The sequence below is a fragment of the Alexandromys fortis genome, unplaced genomic scaffold (genome assembly GCF_014885135.2).
Source record: "Alexandromys fortis isolate MF-2015 unplaced genomic scaffold, M_Fortis_MF-2015_v1.1 scaffold_6, whole genome shotgun sequence".
NCBI classification, from domain to species: Eukaryota; Metazoa; Chordata; class Mammalia; order Rodentia; family Cricetidae; genus Alexandromys; species Alexandromys fortis.
The window spans coordinates 19,341-38,122 of NW_026067902.1; the positions used below are offsets into that span (position 1 = coordinate 19,341).

Here is an 18,782-nt window from a genome sequence, read left to right on the forward strand (position 1 = left end):
CTATTATCATAATAGATCATAAATAAGGTCTACGCTCAGAAAACTTCACAGCCAACACTGGGTTCTCAGGAAAGCAGACCTCTTTACTAGTTGAGCTTGCAAAATGTTAATTTAGGATTAACTTTCAGATGAAACCTACGGAAAGGGAAGGGAAGGCAGCAAGTCTTAAAATAGAAAAAGTCAAACTGACACACATCTAGAAAAATTCCTGGGTAATTCCATGGGAATGCTGGGTCTAGCATGTCCTTCATAGTTGTCACTAGTCAGGCCCAAATGGTCAGGCCATAATAGTCATATAACAATCATAGTAGTGGGCCTAACTGGGAAAGAGGTTATACTCACCATGCTGAATCTTGGCTGAGTCAGCCACTCATGCTGTATTCCCATCAGTGGAGCCAAAGACTTCATGAAAGGGAGTCCTGCATGGTACATCATGACAGACACTCTTTGATCTACAGAGAACTCATGTCAGAATAAATGATATACTATAAACCCAAAATGGACCTAATAAACCTACCCTACCAAACACTGTATCTTAACCACACTGTGGACTCTCTGGTATTTTTTATTTGTGCTTGTGTAGATGTCTGAAACCTTCATCTCACTGCAGCTGCCAGTGATAGAGAGAAGTACTATACCACATACTGGTAGTTCTGGAAAACACCAAATTGTAAAACTGTAAGTTTCTGCTAAATTTTATGACTTTCACACTATCATAAATTGTAAGAAACACAAGGTTGGGACTGCTCCCACTACTATATTGAGCAAAGAATTCAGAAATTTAATAAACAGAGATCTTGGCACAGACTAATGCTTGGCAACTCTCTAGGAGCAGGGCCAGGTGCCCACACAGTCCAGAGGAAATTTGCCAATGAGAAAGTAGTCAGAGGCAGAAGCCCTCAGAGCTCACTTTATTACAAAGTAGAGATTCTAAGCCAAGACAGCAAGACCCAGCATGTTACATGATAAAATATATAGATGGAATAAACTTGAACTGGAGGACAATGAGGTCAAGACTTTAATATCATTAAAGCTGAACACAAGTGGTTTAGCTTCCAACTTGCCCTCCAGACTTAACGGGCATGCTTTTGACTTCTCCCCTCCCTTCAGGCAGGATACCATAAGGTTCCGGACTATCCTATCTACACTTCTGACCAGACCAACACTAAGGAAAGAAGGAGGGGAATTTTGGAAAGTTAAACTGGTTCCGCCTATATTGAAGTCATTTGGAAACAGCAATAGAATACATAATAGAGAGCCCAAATGCATGGAGAGGAATGTCCTACCTCATGAAAACATGTGAGAACAATCTATTGCTACAATGAAGCCATTAGATGTCTACACAGTATATATAGAGCCTTCATACAAAAAGAGAAGAGATCGAAGTCAAAGAATTAATAGCAGTCTATCTTGTGCCACTGAATTTCAAAATTGTACTATTTTCCTTACTATGTTTCAAATAAATAGAAAAATAGCTATAATACTGATGATCTTCGACATGTTACTCATGCTTTTATTAACATCAGGCTAAATATTTCACTGTGAAAGAATGAGAGGGTCTAGGCCTTTGAATGGTACCTGATTATTTCTGGAAAATGTATCTGCTGGCAAAACTTACTTTCTACAAGTAACAACCCCCTTGCTTTATAAAGAAAGGCATACTGTAAGAGTTAGGGTTTGTCTGGCATTATAGGATGCAAGCTGGTAATAAGTAGTTTTCTTTAATTAACTATTTATTTTACATTCCAATCAGAGTTTCCTCTCCTTCCTCTCCTCCCATTCCCTCCCCCACCTCTCCTCTGATGCGCACTATCCATTCCTCCTCTGCTTCTGTCCAAAAAGAGACAGGCCTGCCGAGGGCATAAACAAAAACATGGTATATCAAGTTGATGTAATACTAAGCACTTCTCCTTGTATTAATGCTGGGCAAGGCAACCCAGTATGGGGAACAGGTTCCCAAAAGTGCAGCCTCTGCTCCCATTGTTAGGAGTCCCACAAGCAGACTAACATAGACACCAGAGGGCCCAGGTCGGTCCATGCAGGTTCAGTCTCTGTGAGATGCTGTGAACCCAGATTAGTTGTTTCAGTGATTTTCTTATGATGCCCTTGGTCCCTCTGGCTCCTACAATCCTTCCTCCCTCTCTTTAGCAGGATTCCCTGAGTTTGGCCTAACTTTTTGGCTTTGGGTCTCTGATGTGGGAGTGTCATATATCAATCTGTTGATTTCATTGGTTAAGCAATAAAGAAACTCCTTGGCCCTGATAGGTTAAAACATAGGTGGGAGGAGTAAACAGAATAGGATGCTGGGAGGAAGAGGAAGTGAGCTCAGGCTCGACAGCTCTGCTTTCTAGAGCAGAGACGCCAGGCTCCGCTCTCCCAGAAAGCTCCGACCCAGGATGGACGTAGGCTAGAATCTTCCCGGTAAGCGCACCTTGGGGTGCTTACACAGATGATTAGAAATGGGCTAAATTAATAATGTAAGAATTAGCCTAGAAGAGGCTAGATAGAAACAGGCCAAGCAGTGTTTAAAAGAATATAGTGTCTGTGTAATTATTTCGGGGCATAAGCTAGCTGGCGGCGGAGGTGCTGGGGACGCAGCCCCACCGCACTTATTTCAACAGGTCTCTGTATCTGTTTCCATCAGTTATTGGATGAAGGTTCTCTGTAGACAATTGGAGTACGCACTAATCTATGAATATAAAAAGCATCCTGAGTGAGGTAAGTCAGACCCAGAAAGACAAACATGGCATGTACTTACTCATAAGTGGATATTAGATGTGAGGGATAACCATGCTTTAATCCACAGACCCAGAGAGGCTAGGGAATACGGAGGGCCCAAGAGAGAAACACATGAATCTCCCTGGGAAGGGGAAATAGAAGAAATCTCATGGGACTGTAGGCGGGTGAAGAAAGAAACATGAGGGATCGGGTTGAGGCAGATGGAGTAGGGGAGTATTGAAAGGGATGACTGGGAGGGGGACATGTAGCAGTCAGGTAGAAACCTAGTGCAAGGGACCCTCCTCGGAACCTACAAAGATCACCACAGCTAACCCCTGTAATAGTGGATACGTAGCCTGAACTGTCCATCTCCTATGACCAGGAAAACTTCCAGTGGACGGATTGCAACACCAGCCTAGTCACACAACTTTTGACCTACAGTCTGTCCTGCTTATGGGATGTGATGAGGTAACAGTGGTGCAGAGATTGTGGGAATGGCCAGCCAATGACTGGTCCAGCCTGAGATCTAAGCCACAAGAGTGAGCCCATTCTTGACAAGGCCTAGAATGTCATGACCCAAAGATTGAATGGCCCAGAGACCTAGGATAGAGTAAAACATGATGGGAGAGGAAAAAAAATGTCAATGTAATGGTACTAAGTATTTTTAAAGTATTATTTTTATTTTAAATTTATATTAACACAGCTTAACTGTGAGGTAGTATGTCTCCACTTCATTCACCATTCAGCAACTCCAGTGCCTCCCACCACCTTCAACTTCTCCACAGTTCTTGCTATTATGATACTGTATCATATCTTCATCTCATGTAGATGATCTGTCATTGCCATTGGAGTACAGGTTACAGGAGGGTAGCTTTATCTTGACTGCCGCATCACCTCTGCGGTCTACACTAACACCCGGCATTGTTCGTTATCTGAATGCTTAGAACTAAAAATTTTTCAGAAGGGTTGGAATGTTTTTTTCAGACTCTGGAATATTTTTTACACATAATGGGGTATCATTGGAAATGGAACCAAAATCTATGCATAAAATGCATTTATATTTCACATCTGTCTTATATTTATTATATTGTCAAAATAATTTTAGTGTATCATCTCAGTACTCAAAAACTTTTAGGATTTAGATAAGTTTGAATTTTGGAATTTCAGATCAAGGGTGTATTTATAAATTTATAAATAATCAGAGTTTGCTTAGTATTTGTATTGGAGCCATAATGATTTTTCATCATTGATAACATTAATTATCAAAGACTGCAACAGCATAGGTTCATGTAAACTGTGAAACTAAGAATTTTTAAGTAGATAACAGTTATAGGTAATTTTATATGTCAACCTGATGAGGCCACGAGGCACCCTAAAATTTGGTCAACAATTGTTCTCGGTGTTTCTGTGAAGATGCTCTTAGATGATGTTAGCATTGACACCAATAGAACAAGTAAGGCAGACAGACTGTTCTCCCTAAACCAATCAGCTGAAGCTTGAGTAGAACGAAAAGACTAGCTTCCCTAAAATAAGAGGCAGAGTCTTACCTGATTGCCTTTAGATTCAAACTTAAACATGAGCTCTTCCTGGCTCTCAAGCCTACTACCCTTTGGACTAGAATCATACCAAGGGCTCTCCAGTATCTCCTAGCCTGCCAGCCACAGATCTTGAAACCCATCAGCCTCCATAATCACATGAGCCAGTTCCTTATGGTGAATCCACAGATATACATATACTAACTCTGATCATCTGAAGAGCCATAACTAATATAATCACCTTGCTTGAAACTATTTTCTGTCTGTATGTGTAGTATAAGCATGCGCTGTACATGTGAGGGACTGCACTTGCCTGTCCAAGCATGTGAAGGCAGAAATCCACATAGGTATGTGTGTGTATTGTCTTCCATTATATATATTATATATTAGGTATCTTCCATATATACACATATATACAAGTTTGTATATATGGAATCTGCTGACTCTGAAACTTACTCTTACTGTTTGTTCAGGAAGTTCCTAGGACCTGCACATCTCCACTTCATCAGATCTGGGATATAGATACACCTTGCCTAGCTTTTTACACTGGTGTTGGGGATCCAAACTCTAATTCTATTGATATTTTCATAGCAATCATTTTACCTACTGACCCATTATCTCATCCTCACAATTTATCCTTCTAAAAGTAAAATGTAAACAGAGTCCTAATTAATAAATGTGTTTTTATGCTCTTCAAAGAACATTAACTATTGGCTGGAATTTATCTACTGAATGAGTTGTTTCTATTTTTTAATATTATGTGTTTTCTATGTATGAATGTTTTGCCTGCATGTATGCTTGCACTATGCATATGCCTGGTACCTCCAGAGGCTAGAAGAGGTTCTGGATCCCTTGGAACTGGAGTTGCGGATAGTTGTGAACCACCATGTGAGTTCTGGGAACTGAACCCAAGTTTTCTCTAAAACAACAAGTGCTCTTAACTTTTAAGCTATCTCTCCCCCCCCCTCGAATGAGTTGTTTCTTATGACAGCCATAACTGACAAACAAGGGGTCTCATAAAAGGCTCTATGACTTAAGAGAAGAAAACTCCAAAAATATAAAATCACATGCACATATACACACACCTGAAGTCAACAAAATACATTTCAACATTGACTTAATATTAAAAAGCTGTCAATAAAATCAAAGAACATGAAGTGTACACCTATCCAAATGTAGTGACAAGAGACCTCACATGCAAAGAACTAAGCTTTGGTTCAACAAGCTCTTAGGATGCTACATATAATGTTTTCCTTCTGAGTATGAATAATCAAAAACTAACTGGGCTTGAAGTTAAATACATCCAGTTTCATTAGACCAAATCACTGAGACAGAAATGTTGCAGAAAACTGTACTACTTCTTGAAAATCTGCACTTGAATGACTCCTCATAAGCAAATATCATGTAACTTACATAAATATACACACAAACTAATCTAGCTTCCTTAGAGAGAGTGCATTTAGGTACTTTTGCTATTTGACTGATTTCTAAAATAAGAAGATCCTAAAATGTGTTTATTTTAAACAAGAAAAATTTTTAAAAGTTTCATCTCCAATGTGTCTCTGCTTAGATTTTAAAAGCCATATATATGCTTATGAAAGCAACTCTTATGTCCTGCCCAAAGAAACAGTATACATTTGAAGTAAGCCATAAATACTAATATGGAAACATTAAAACTGTCACATTTTTTCAAGGTTCCCATATTTACAGATTTTGAAGATAAAATTTAAACATTTAGTTCTTTAAAGAAAATTTTACATTAATAAGATTCTGCTTGGGGCTAGAGACATGGCACAGCAGCTAAGAGCACTTGCTGCTCTTGAAAAGAACCCATATTTAGTGGCTCATGGCCAATAGTTCCAGAGAACCTAATGTCCTCTTCTGGCCTCTGCAGGCACCTGCATACAAGTGCTGCACATTAAAACCAGTAGGAATACACATAACTGAAACTAAATAAAATTGTGAAGAACGAATGTTCCACTTACCTAAAGTATCTATAATCATCTCCAAACTTGATGTATCCATTTTTTCCTATTTGGCTAACATGAAAATGCATGACATAGACCATCGTACTCTCTATAGGGAAACAGCTAAGAACCCCTGCTAATGCATTAGTCATGAACTTCAAAAATAGCATTATTTCATTTTAGGCTATCAAAATAGTAAGAATACATGACTTAACCAACTGTAAATGTAAGTATTTTCCTGATTTAAGACTCAGAGTAAAATCTTTCCCCTTTGTTTGTGCCACCTACATTTACTGCTTTCTTCTGGCCCAATTTGAGCCATCTCTACTAAGATAAGGAAACCTACCTCTTGCTAGATGTCAGTGACCCAGTTGAATGGTGTTCATATAGTAACAGTCTCACATCCATAATAACATCACTTTTCAGCTAAAATATGTCAATTATTTTGTTTATTGTTGTTGTTGTTTTACCCCAGCACTTACTATTCTACCACCAATCCTCTTTATCACCCAAGTGTATATGCAGAAGTATCAAATGATGTCTGGTTATGGTGTGAGTATAATACACACACACACACACACTTTTTTAGTTCTAAGGCTCACAAAAAACATTCCTAACATTCAATAATTGGTCAATGGAATTTTTAAATATGAAAACATAGGAACAAGAATAAGAATAGAGATTCTTGAGTAAGTCAATAGAACTAATGCTGAAATATAAGACATAAGTAGTAAAAGAGGAGCACATTAACTAATTATATCCCCACTGGATGCTTGGTCTTCATGAATGAGTAATAGAATAGGAAATAACTTTACTACATATTACTTCTAAAATGGCCATGCCATAAAGTAATGAACTTACAATTCAATTAATTAAAAAAAAAGTGCAAAAACAGTTTGATACTCAGCCCAAGAAACATTCAACAAAATGTTCTGTTGTGGCCATATTTCAGTTATATATGCAAAAGGCCTCAAATGAAATTCATGTTCAATTTGTACAAAGAGTAGAAAAAGATAATTCTCTAAGGATTGTTGTTTGGGTTCCGGAAAAACAAAAGCAAGATACAAAACAAAAAGAAAACAAACCAACAAAAAACGTAACTACCACTTATCTCTTGTTTTCTCTCAAAATTATATAAGTGTAGAAGTAATAAGTAAGAAAGAAAATTAAAGTTCTATGGGAAGGGAGAAGTTGTCTTAAAAACGCCACACTGTAGAAATGTATGCATCCCTAAGGCCACTGCTAATCTGTAACAAATTCGAGGCAAATTTACCACTGCCAGCCGCAGACAGCATTTTGTTTCTCGGGTTATACAGCTGTGCTGGTTTAGGTTTTCTCCAACTTGACGCAAGCTAAGGCCACCTGGGAAAGGGAAATCTCAACAGAGAAAATGCCTCAATAAGACTGGCCTGTGGGGGCAGTTTCTTGATTAATGATTGATATGGTAGGACCCAGCTCACTATGGGTGATGCCACCCTTTGCAAGTGGTCCTTGGAGCATAAGAAAGCAGACTGAGAAGGTCATGAGGAATGAACCAGCAAGCAATGGTTCTAAATGACCTCCACTGTAGTTTCTGCCTCCTGCTTGAGTTCCCACCCTGATTCCCCCTCATGATGGACCATAAACTGTAAGCTGAAACAATTCCTTTCTTCCCTAAAATGGTTTTGGCTATGGTGTCAATCACAACAATAGAAGCAAACTAAGACAAAGTCCTCTTTACAGCTTCCTTTTCTTCCTCATCTCCCCTTTTTCCCTCTCTTGGCTTAACCATAGACCTGCCACAAATCCCCACCACCACTGATCAGACTGGAACGCAGTCAGCGCTGGAGATGTTACCATTCTTAACCACTGATGATTACTTCTTGAAACCTTTAGATTCAGATGCTTGTTTTTTTTTTTAATCCTACTGCTTTAGAAAACTTTCAGTAGAATGGTATCTGAGGAAACTGAAATATTGCCCAGCTGTAAGAGGTGATGACAATGACAGGGAGCATGCAGCTGGTGTCAAGGATGCTGGAGCACTAGCAACAGTGAAGTTTCTTTGATCAAGAAAAGCTGAGCTCGGAAAGAAAGATCATTGCCAAAATCACATAGGAGCTGCCACTTCAAGAACCTAAGATGGACAAGCTGAAATGACAGAGGTGAAATGAACAGATTGAATTATTAAATAGTTGTACATAATTTCTACATAAATACCACCTATGCATTTGTTCTGCCCAAGACTGTGCTACTCCCAGGATCCAAGAAAGTGCCAGAAGGGAAATTCCCAATATGTGTCCTAGCATCCTTCACACATGAACAGCTCACCTCAGGTTTTTTTCACAGGAGGAAACAAACATTCTCTGAGAGGTTCACCTCTGAAGACTTTGGAAGAGATCTCTTCCAGTGAGGTAGTTCCATATCTTTGGCATAAGGAAAAGGGACTGAAGATTGATGGGGGCAGGTAAATGGGCTGGATGGGATGGAAGGCACCAAGAATAATGTTTCAAAACCCCTCTTTAAGCTTTTACTAGGAACAGTGTCTCTACAGCCACTGTTCATAAAGCCTGTGCCTTAGGTAACTGCTTGGTCAGACTTGATCTGAACACCAGCTCTAAGACTCTTTCTGTCTCCATGTTAAATATAAGAAACCCAAGACTTAGAACAGATACGTTGTTTTCACTAGATAGTTAAATGAAAGAAACACAAATAAGCCAAATGCAAAATACTACTGTAATTGCGAGCATGAACATCGTTATATCACTCGCAAAATTTCTAAAAGGAGACAAAAACAACATAGATATAACCTTATCAAGTTACTGAAGACAGACTAATCCGAAATGGTCTAAGTAACAATATTTATATCATAGAAAATATGTCATTTATACAACAGAGAGAAATGAAAGGGGGAAAGGATTCATTCATGTCTCTGAATTACAATGAAATCAAACTTTGAAACAGGCAGTAATTGAAGTAATTGTGATACCATTTGCAGATTTTCAATGTAAAAGAAGTGAAAAATACAAGTATATACTTAAAACATACAATTAAAGCAATTTAACAACTAAGATTATACAACTAAAAGATCCATACTTCTTTATTAAAAGATATTAATGTCTCTTCCAAAGCATTTGTGGGGGAGGCTAAGAATGTAGCATGGGGGTAGAACATCTGTGTCGTGTAGCAGATTCTAATTGGTCTTAATGAATAAAACCTGGAGTCAGATATTAGGAGGTGAAAGCTGACGGATCAGAGAAGCAGTGCAGTCAGCCACTAGAGAGACCTTTTACCTCTATCAACGCTCAGACCAAAGGGGTGCTTCTGTCCTCAGACTGTCTCCTCAAACTGCATCCTGAGACTGCAATGAGGTCCTGTCTCCTCTCACCTTATATTCCTCTTTCTGCCCAGTCATATCCCTTCCTGTCTCTACCTACCTAGTGCTGGGATTAAAGGCATGGGGCTCCTAAATCATATGATTAAAGATGTGAGCAGCTACCACCTGGCCTCTTGTGGCTTAGCTCTACACTCTGATCTCCAGGCAAGTTAAAAGCCAAACAAAGTATGACTACAGGTGAGCAAACACAAAGCCTACACTCAGTTCCTCTGCACCAGGGGAGAGGGTTAGTGCTCAGTGTTCAGCTGGAGCCTCCATCTCACTCATGTTTGATTCGAAAAGCCCCAGTCCTCTCTCTCCAAACCCCACCCTTGCAGAGAATCTCCAACAAAGAAAAGGTGCCAAGAGCCCAGTTCCACATTCTTAGCAGCTGTGACCTCTCCCCTGCAGTTACTGGCAGCCCAGACCCTGCCTAACGTAATCAACTTTTGACCATACTTGGGCACAAACCTAGTTTCTGAAGGACAGACATGTCATCACCCCTCACATACAGGGTACATAAGCTCACTACTTTAGTTAGGCTGTGTGACTTCTTCAGCCCCATCTGTGGGACTGGAGGGCTCACCTGGAAGTTGCTTTGCTCAAATAAACCTGTTCTTTTACTCTTTTATTAGGCCTGATCTGGCTTACTGCATTGGTGGAGAAGCCTATAATCACATTATAGAAAACCTAATAGTTAGCAGAACGAAAAGTATCTGCAAACTTACATCCTTTCTTTTTGCAGTAGCAAGCCAAAGTTACTCAGTAACAGCACATTTTCAAGGTTTTCAAACATTCCAACTTAAACAAAATATAATGCTGTGATTTAAGTTTCTAGTTACCATAAAGTCATAGACTTCAAAAGATAAAAGGTTCACCAATGGTTTCAATTTCTTATTGTGAAACTCACATCACATTCCTACAGAATTACCACAGAACAGAATTCAGAAAATTTGAAGGGTCAGGAGGCCTGAGGTTCTGCCAAATATGGACTATGTGTTACTGAATCCGCTGCTTGCATACTCTAGTTCCCAGTAATAGTTCCCAGTCTATTACATCAAGCATCTGCCCTTGGTTACCTTTCAGTTCCTTTCAGTGTTTAAAATTATGACACCATATGACAGAATCATTTAACTTGCTAATCTATACATAATGACTACATGCTTCTGACAGGATCATAATTAGAGTTTTCTCATTTTCACACTATCTCCATGCTGATATTAAGCTCTAATAGAAATGATGCCATATTTGAATAATATATCATACATTTATATCATTAAAATCAAAATAATGTCTCAAATTCATCAGAACTGCTAGTTTTTACTTATCTAGAACCCAAGGCTCCTTTTTAAGCCAAGCAAGGAAAATGAATAGATACACTTTCAATTCTAACACTGAAGATTTTCTTAACATAAAGGACCAAATGAGCGGCAAAGCTAGCGAGGCACGCAGCAGGTCCTTAACATTTATACGTTGAAAGAACAACTGATCCATCATTACAAGGATTTCATTGTTTAGGGTTTTTTTTAACATTAGTCTAGGAATGTTACAGAACTACATGAAGCATCCACCATGATCACTAACATGGAGTTATAACAAGCAGTTATAACAGTGCTTTTGAGTCTGATATCGAACTGATGGATGAAAAACTGAAAATGTATTCTTGCATAGACACACCTCTTACAGGAATCCACATTAGCTCAGACCAGTAGTGGCTTTGTCATCCAGAGAATTTGGAAGAAGAGTAGGATAAAACACAAAGCCTAGAGGACAGCTTTCTCACTGGGTGTCCTGGTGAAGGCTGAGTGATGGCAGCATTACAGAATGCTGTCCTCCACTGGGGTAACATGCTAAAGTATACGAGTGCTACTTTCCATTCAAACATCAGAAGGGGAACTTTAGTGAGCTGGAAATCCTAAAATTTCTCCAAAGGAAGACTGTTCTCTATTTCTCCTTATCTAAGCAGTGGCAGAGCCAGGGTCCATGTTGCAAAGTGATATCATCCCAACAGCCTTATTCTTGGGCCACACACTCATATCTTCAGAGTCCTACACATAGGGCCCCGTCATCTGCATTCTAAAATCTGAAGTAGGGGCTCACACCTGGAATCCAGGACTCAGGAGGCTGGAGCAATAGGATCGCCACCAGTTTGAGGTCAGCTTGAGCTACATAGTGTGTTCCTCTATAGTCTGGGCTACAGACTAAAACCCCATCTTAAAAAAATTAATTTAAGAAAATTCTAGAAACTAAAAAAAAGATCAGCAGACTCATTTATATAAAACAGAAGAATATGGGTGCACATTCTGGGCATGACTATAATCTCAGCATGTACAAGACTAAGTAAGGCAAAGGATTGTGAATTCAAGACCAGCTTAGTCTACATAAGAAAACTTTGTCTCAAACATAATAAAAAGGGATCTGGTGAAATGGCTCAGAATACAAAGGTACCTGCTACCAAGACCGATCAACTGATTTCAATTTCTAGAATCCATCTAGTAGCAGGAAAGAACAGACTCCCACTAAAAAAGAGTTTGAGCTAGATGTGGTAGCACACATCTCTGACCATAGTATTCAAAAGGCCAACGCAAGAGTGAGTTCCAGGATAGCCTAAGCTAGAGAGAGAGAGAGAGAGAGAGAGAGAGAGAGAGAGAGAGAGAGAGAGAGAGAGAGAGAGAAACTCAAAAAAATGGCTGGAGTGGGGGAATTAGGGAAGGCAGAGGGAGCATGATATCTCCAACTAGCAGTGTCTGCACTGCTGTTTTAAATATTAAACCCAGAGAGCAAACCTCATCTGTCCTTCAGTCCGTAGATCTCAGAATGATATCTACCCCCTCCAAACACACTGCCTATTATACGACTGTCAGAGATTCAGGCATCAGGATACAGGGTTGTATAATCCATGCTCAGATGTACTTCACTTGTCATAATGTTCATAAAATTCAAGGATTATGTAGCAAATGTATATGCAAAGCACTAGATCATAAAACGCAACAGAAATGAGGGATGCTTGGCAAGCTATGCAGACACATAAAAGCCAAATAAAAATTTACTATAGAACTAAAGTAAGGTGTTGGGGAAAGGAGAATCAAAAAATACACTATTAGCTATTTAAAATTGTGATTATGAGCTGCATAAAACTATATGAAAAAAATGTTGATGCTAAGTAAAAACTTGGCAAAATAAATCAGGTCTTATCTTTAATCATAGAAATGCAAATAATACAATTGCTTAAAGATACATGATAGAAGGTAGTCAATAATCTTTCCCTTTTTATTATGTTTATAATATTAATCATGCTACAAAAAATATTAAATAAAAATGGAAAATGGCCAGGTAATGGTGGTGTGCACCTTTAATCCCAGCACTTGGGAGGCAGAAGCAGGCAGATCTCTATGAGTTCAAGGCCAGCTTTGCCTACAGAACTAGTTCCAGGACAGGCTCCAAAGCTACAGAGAAACGCTGTCTTGAAAAAAAAATGGAAAATGTTACTATGATAAATGATCAAACATCTTGTAAGGTAGCACATTCCCATAATCCCAGAACTCAGGAGCAAAAGGCCAGTCCACACTATATAATGAGACCTCATCTCAAAAACAAAAGGGATGATAAATTAGGACCAATGCAGTGACTCAGAGTAAAGGAATTTGTGTGAGTTCACTCCCCAGCACCCACATAGTATTAGAAAGGAGAACTAACTCTGCAAGCCACATATGCACCTATACACATGTACACACGTGTTCACACACACACATTCACACTACATAAATGCAATAAAAATAAACAAATATACAAAATTGGAGAGCTCTGCTAAACTAATAAAAAAAAGTAGATCGATCATCTTCTTTGCCTGATTCTGCTTAGTACCATTTTAATCAAAAGACCTGATTATTGGAAACAATTTATTCACTAATTCCACAAGCACCTCTTAAAGGGCCAAATGTGGGTCACAATGCAATGCATTGGGAATTCTAAAAGGGTAGCATAGCCCCTGCACTCAGAGGAGTCTAGATCTGAAAACTCACCATAGAGAGAGAGATGAATATGTCATTTGGCTGACAGCACTTTAATAATAGTGGAGAAGACAAAATCCTCTAAATTAACTGTTCACTTTTATAGATGGGGGCCTCAGCATGAAAAAATTAGAAAACTAAAGTCTGTCAGAGACAAAACCTGCCATGCTACCAAGCAGCTATCTTGCCAGGCTATCTAATCAGATTCTACAATTCTCAGATTTTATCAGCAACAACAACAAAAACATTCTGGTCGATCCCTCCATACAAGGATCAGGTATCTATAGATATTGATATCTATACATACTATGCATACTATCTGCTCACTCCCAGGGAAGCCTGTCCATGCCTGAGGGATAATGCTTGATGGAGAATTCAGGATCACTGAAATGTGTGTATTTTATTTTTAACTTTTTCTCTTAGTCTTTTCTTCCTCTAAGTTCTTACTATGTGGGAACAAATAATATAGCACTGAAAAATATAATTAAATCCTAATTTCACTATTAAACTTCCGAAACTATTTCCAATAAAATGAAAACCAAATAACTGCTGAATAGGTTGCTTTTTCAGTGAGATGCCGCTAATAGTTTTCATATCAAAACTTCTGGGCTTCTTCTGGGCTAAAAGCTAATTAAGGAAAATAATAAGGAGAAAAAAATAAGGAGAATACAAAGCCAGACCCGATCTCTGTGCTCTGCTAGGTCAGTGAGAGTATCACATAAGTGGGATGCTCAATCAATTACTAAAAAGTTGTAGTCTGTAGTTTATTTTAATATGGCATGAAGTACAATGATTCTATTTGAAAGATTCCCCCCCCTTTATTTATACATTCATCATTCTTATACCCCGCAGTGGCAGCAGCCTCTAATTCTAGGCATATCAAACTCTTATATAGTTCATGCTCTTGTAGTACTTACACAGTTTTCCTATTGACTCACCTCCCAAGGGCTAGCACTGGACTCAGTGACCACTGTCCTTGAAAGTAAATCTGAAAGCCCAAGTTCCTCAGTGATAGGTTTCAGGTTGATACTATGGTCTGGGGGAAACTGCCAAAGAATCTGAGGGGACTTGGAAATGATGACAGGATGACTCACCCCTGAGCCCCTCTAGATTATGGAGATATTACTTTAATAAATTTGGTCATAAGAATCATAGCCGCAATTTGGCTGACATTTCCAATCAATGACAGCATCATGCTTCTTTGAGGGTTTCTGTCTTCTTGATTATTTTTCAATGACTTTTAACTCCTTTTGAAAATGCTTCAGGATTTGAGAAATTGTAAAAATCCCCTTGCGTCCTTTCCTGGAGTTATAGCATAGATCTTATTGATCTTGTACCCCATTCCTCATTTCTCAAATTTCTTCTTAGAAGTGATTTGTTACCAGCAGCTCTCTACAGTCTCATAAAATGTAACACATCATGCCAGTGTGCAAGCAATCTCCCCTCACACTTCACCCCTGACACCCTCTCCGAGCTGCAGGTGCACAGAGAAAATGACATAAGGGGAGGGGCCAAGCCCCGGGCTTTGACATCAGTCACTCTACCTTCTTCTTCTGTTCTGTCATTTTTACAGGACACATTTGCTTTTCAAGGATCAATATTCAATTTAACTTCCTATGCACTATAAATCAAGTCTTCGAAAAGTAAAGAAAGTATGTTTCTGATTTTGAAGTTTTTTAAACAGAGTCAGGCCTAAGCTAAGACCACTTAATGAAACTCATCTTTTTGAATTCTAAAACCAGAATATAAGCTAAGTGGCAGAAAAAAGACATCTTTACTTCCAGAGAGTACTACTTTAATTGATGTGTTTTTTAATTGATTTTTATTGACCTCTATATTTTTCTCTGCTTCCATCCATGCCTCCCCCCTCCCGTTCAACCCTCTCCTAAGGTCCCCATGCTCCCAATTTACTCAGAAAATCTTGCCTTTTCTACTTCCCATGTTGATTAGATCCATGTTAATTAGATCCCATGTTGATTAGATCTCTTAGGGTCCTCATTGTTGCCTATGCTCTCTGGGATTGTGATTTGTAGGTTGGTTTTCTTTGCTTTCTGTTTTAAAACCCCTTATAAGTGAGTACATATGATAATTGTCTTCCTGGGTCTGGGTTATCTCACTAAAAATGATGTTTTCTAGCTCCATTCATTTGTCTGCAAATTTCAAGATGTTGTGATTTTTTTCTGCTGTGTAGTACTCCGTTGTGTTAATGGATCACATTTTTCTTATCCATTCTTTGATCAAGGGGCATTTAGGTTGTTTCCAGGTTCTGGCTATGACAAACAATGCTGCTACATAGTTGAGCACATGTCCTTGTGACACAATTAAGCATCCTTTGGATATATACCCAAAAGTGGTATTGCTGAGTCTTGAGGAAGGTTGTTTCCTAATTTTCTGAGAAATCACCACACTGACATCCAAAGGGACTGTACCAGCTTACACTACCACCAGCAATGCAGAAATGTTCCCTTTAACCCACAATCTCTCCAGCATAAGCTGTCATCAGTGTTTTTAATCTTAGCCATTTTTAAAGGTATAAGATGGAATCTCAGAGTTGTTTTGATTGCATTTCTCTGATGTCTAAGGATGTTGAGCATTTCCTTAAGTGTCTTTCAGCCATTTTAGATTCCTCTGTGGAGAGTTCTCTGTTTAGGTCTGTACTCTATTGGTTTATTGGATTATTTGTTCTTTTGATGACCAATTTCTCGAGTTCTTTGTGTATTTTGGAGATCAGACCTCTGTCTAACATGAGGTTGGTGAAGATCTTTTCCCATTTTGTAGGCTGAATTGACATGGTTTTTTTTTTTTTTAAGTAAAATAATGAGCCTACTTGGAAAATTTGTAAACACTCGGAAGATATAAAGTTATTAGTTTTAGGGAACTTCCTCCAATTCATTATTTCTTACTATGGATGACACAAAATGTGGTCCAGACCACTAATTTCTTTATATGCCAAGACAGAACTAAAGTCACAAGACCATCTGATAGAATCTGAAGTTATCTAAGCAATGAAATTAAAATTAAGAGGTTATTAAGTAAAATTCCTTACATTAACAAATAAAATGTAGTTCAGTGTCATAATTACACCACCAAATAATAGCCACATTCAGATAATTTTAGAGGATAATTAGATTGACACAAGTAAAATCAGAAGAGAAGCCTGGTTTATACATTGAAAATACTTATTTCTAAGTGCCCTTACAATGCTTAGCATGGGCTCTTCAACCCAGCAGTGTCAGACATGTTTCTGAATTAATTTCCACCTGGAAACCCATGGGATGAAAACTCTAACTGTGTGATAAATTGAGTTGCCAAATGAAATGGATTAGCGATCAGTGCAATGCCCTGATAAGCTGTCAGATCCACTTTAGACTGGGATTCATTCTCTTGCTCCACCTGTTCATTAAGCACTAAGTTCATGGCAACTCCAGTGACTGATTTCACATTAATAAGCTGTGTATTTGGGGTAGGTGGTAGCTGGCCTACTCAACATCCTTCTACTTATACATTTATTTAAACATAATTCCCTGGGGATTTGTTCTGTTTTTAATGTACCTCTGGTTGAAATTAGAATAAAACAAAAATGTAGTACGTCATAAAATTTAAAGTTAGCAGAGCAAATCAAAGCTCACCTAAAGGTCGGAAGAAGATGATGGTGTCACATACTATAGTGTTTCTTCAGAGCTGTAAAAATGAAGTGGACACTGGAAAGATCCTTGCCTTTGTACTGATAGACTGTCCAAATAAAACATCCAGATCTGTCCTTATTATAATGTTGTGTTCCTACAACTAGAAAACTAAACTAGATAACAGTGAAAAGACCTATTAACCTTCCTTTCTTCAAAATGGCCAAAATGTTCCTTGAATAATATGAAATTGTATCCATCACTGTCATCAAAACAGCACCAAATTAAAGCTACAAATAACAATACCTCATATAAAAACTGTTTACCAATACAAAGTTAAGTTTAGTAAGTTATTCTGAAAATTCACAAATTTAATGGGTCATGCACCATGAAATGCAAGGGTAGCTATGCTATTGATGTGCAGCCTTCCTTCACTGCTCCTTATGGAGCCTAAATTTTATATGAACTAAAGCCTTCATTTCAAAATGCCTCAAATTTTCCTCTTCTATGCATATAAACTGTAGACTTATTTCAGAAAAATTAAGTAAGCAAATAGTCAAATGAGTATAATTCTATTCAGCTGAGAAAGCAAAACAAATATCATCCAGTTCTGTGGCCACAAAAATAGCACTTACACATAAGTTACAAATAATGAAGAGAAATAACTGGGTAAAATTTTCTTCCTTTTTAAAAATTGTATGTGTATGGGATTTTGCCTGCATGTATGTCTATGTACCATGTGTATGCAGTGCCTGTGGAGGTCAGAAGAGGATGTGGGATATCCTGGAACTGGAGTTACAGATGAATGAAGGCATTAGGAATTGAACAAGGGTCTTCTGCAAGAGCATCCAGAGCTCCTAACTACTGAGACTTTGCTCCAGCGCCCCTGGGGAAACTATTCAATAGCAGTAATCCATGTCAGTGCAAAGCTTGTTCATAGAAAACTTCATTTCCAACTCAGACCCTCTTATTCTGCTATAATTGTGTGTCTGAGCCTCAGTAACTTAAATAGAAGTCTATTTCTCATAATTCTAGAGGCTAAAAATTACAAGATCTTGATAAGATCTCCTTGCTATTTTATAATATGCAAGAGACATCATATAAAGAAATCAAAAGTAGAGAATGAAAAGCCAGAGAGCCAAACTCAAGATTCAGTCAGGAACCCATTCTTTCTAGAAACAAATGACTCTCTTGATAAGAGCATGAATCAATTAGGACAGTCCTAATTGTTTCTTTTGGTTAAATTAATGAAAATAAAACTTTACAGCAATTCTATTTCATTAGATAATTATTAAACTAAAAATCTTTAAGTCAAAGGTATGGTACATTCTAAAGAAGATTACACACTAGTTTTAACTGACTCCTAGGTCTCATGAAATACCAGGTAACAGGAGCTGGAGAGATGGCTGAGTAGTCAAAAGTACTCATCCCCCAAGTAAGATGACCAGAGTACAAATCTTTACAACTCAAGTAAATGCTGGGTGGACATAGTGACTCATCTGTAGTTCTATCTTTGGAAGGCAGGGGCAGGGATCTCAAGAGCAAACTGAGTAGGGAGGCTAGCTGTATAAGTGTGT

General features: G+C 38.3%; 1 protein-coding gene across 1 annotated transcript in view; it reads right to left on the reverse strand.

The window, feature by feature from the left end:
* Positions 1 to 257: 257 nt before the first annotated feature.
* LOC126496742 (ADP-ribose glycohydrolase MACROD2-like) overlaps positions 258 to 18,782 on the reverse strand; it is a 93,952-nt gene continuing 75,427 nt past the window's right edge. The window contains exon 4 of the mRNA XM_050134329.1: positions 258 to 419. Coding sequence (XP_049990286.1) covers positions 292 to 419 — 128 coding nt within the window. The 3' untranslated portion in view covers positions 258 to 291. The remainder of the gene's footprint in view (positions 420 to 18,782) is intronic.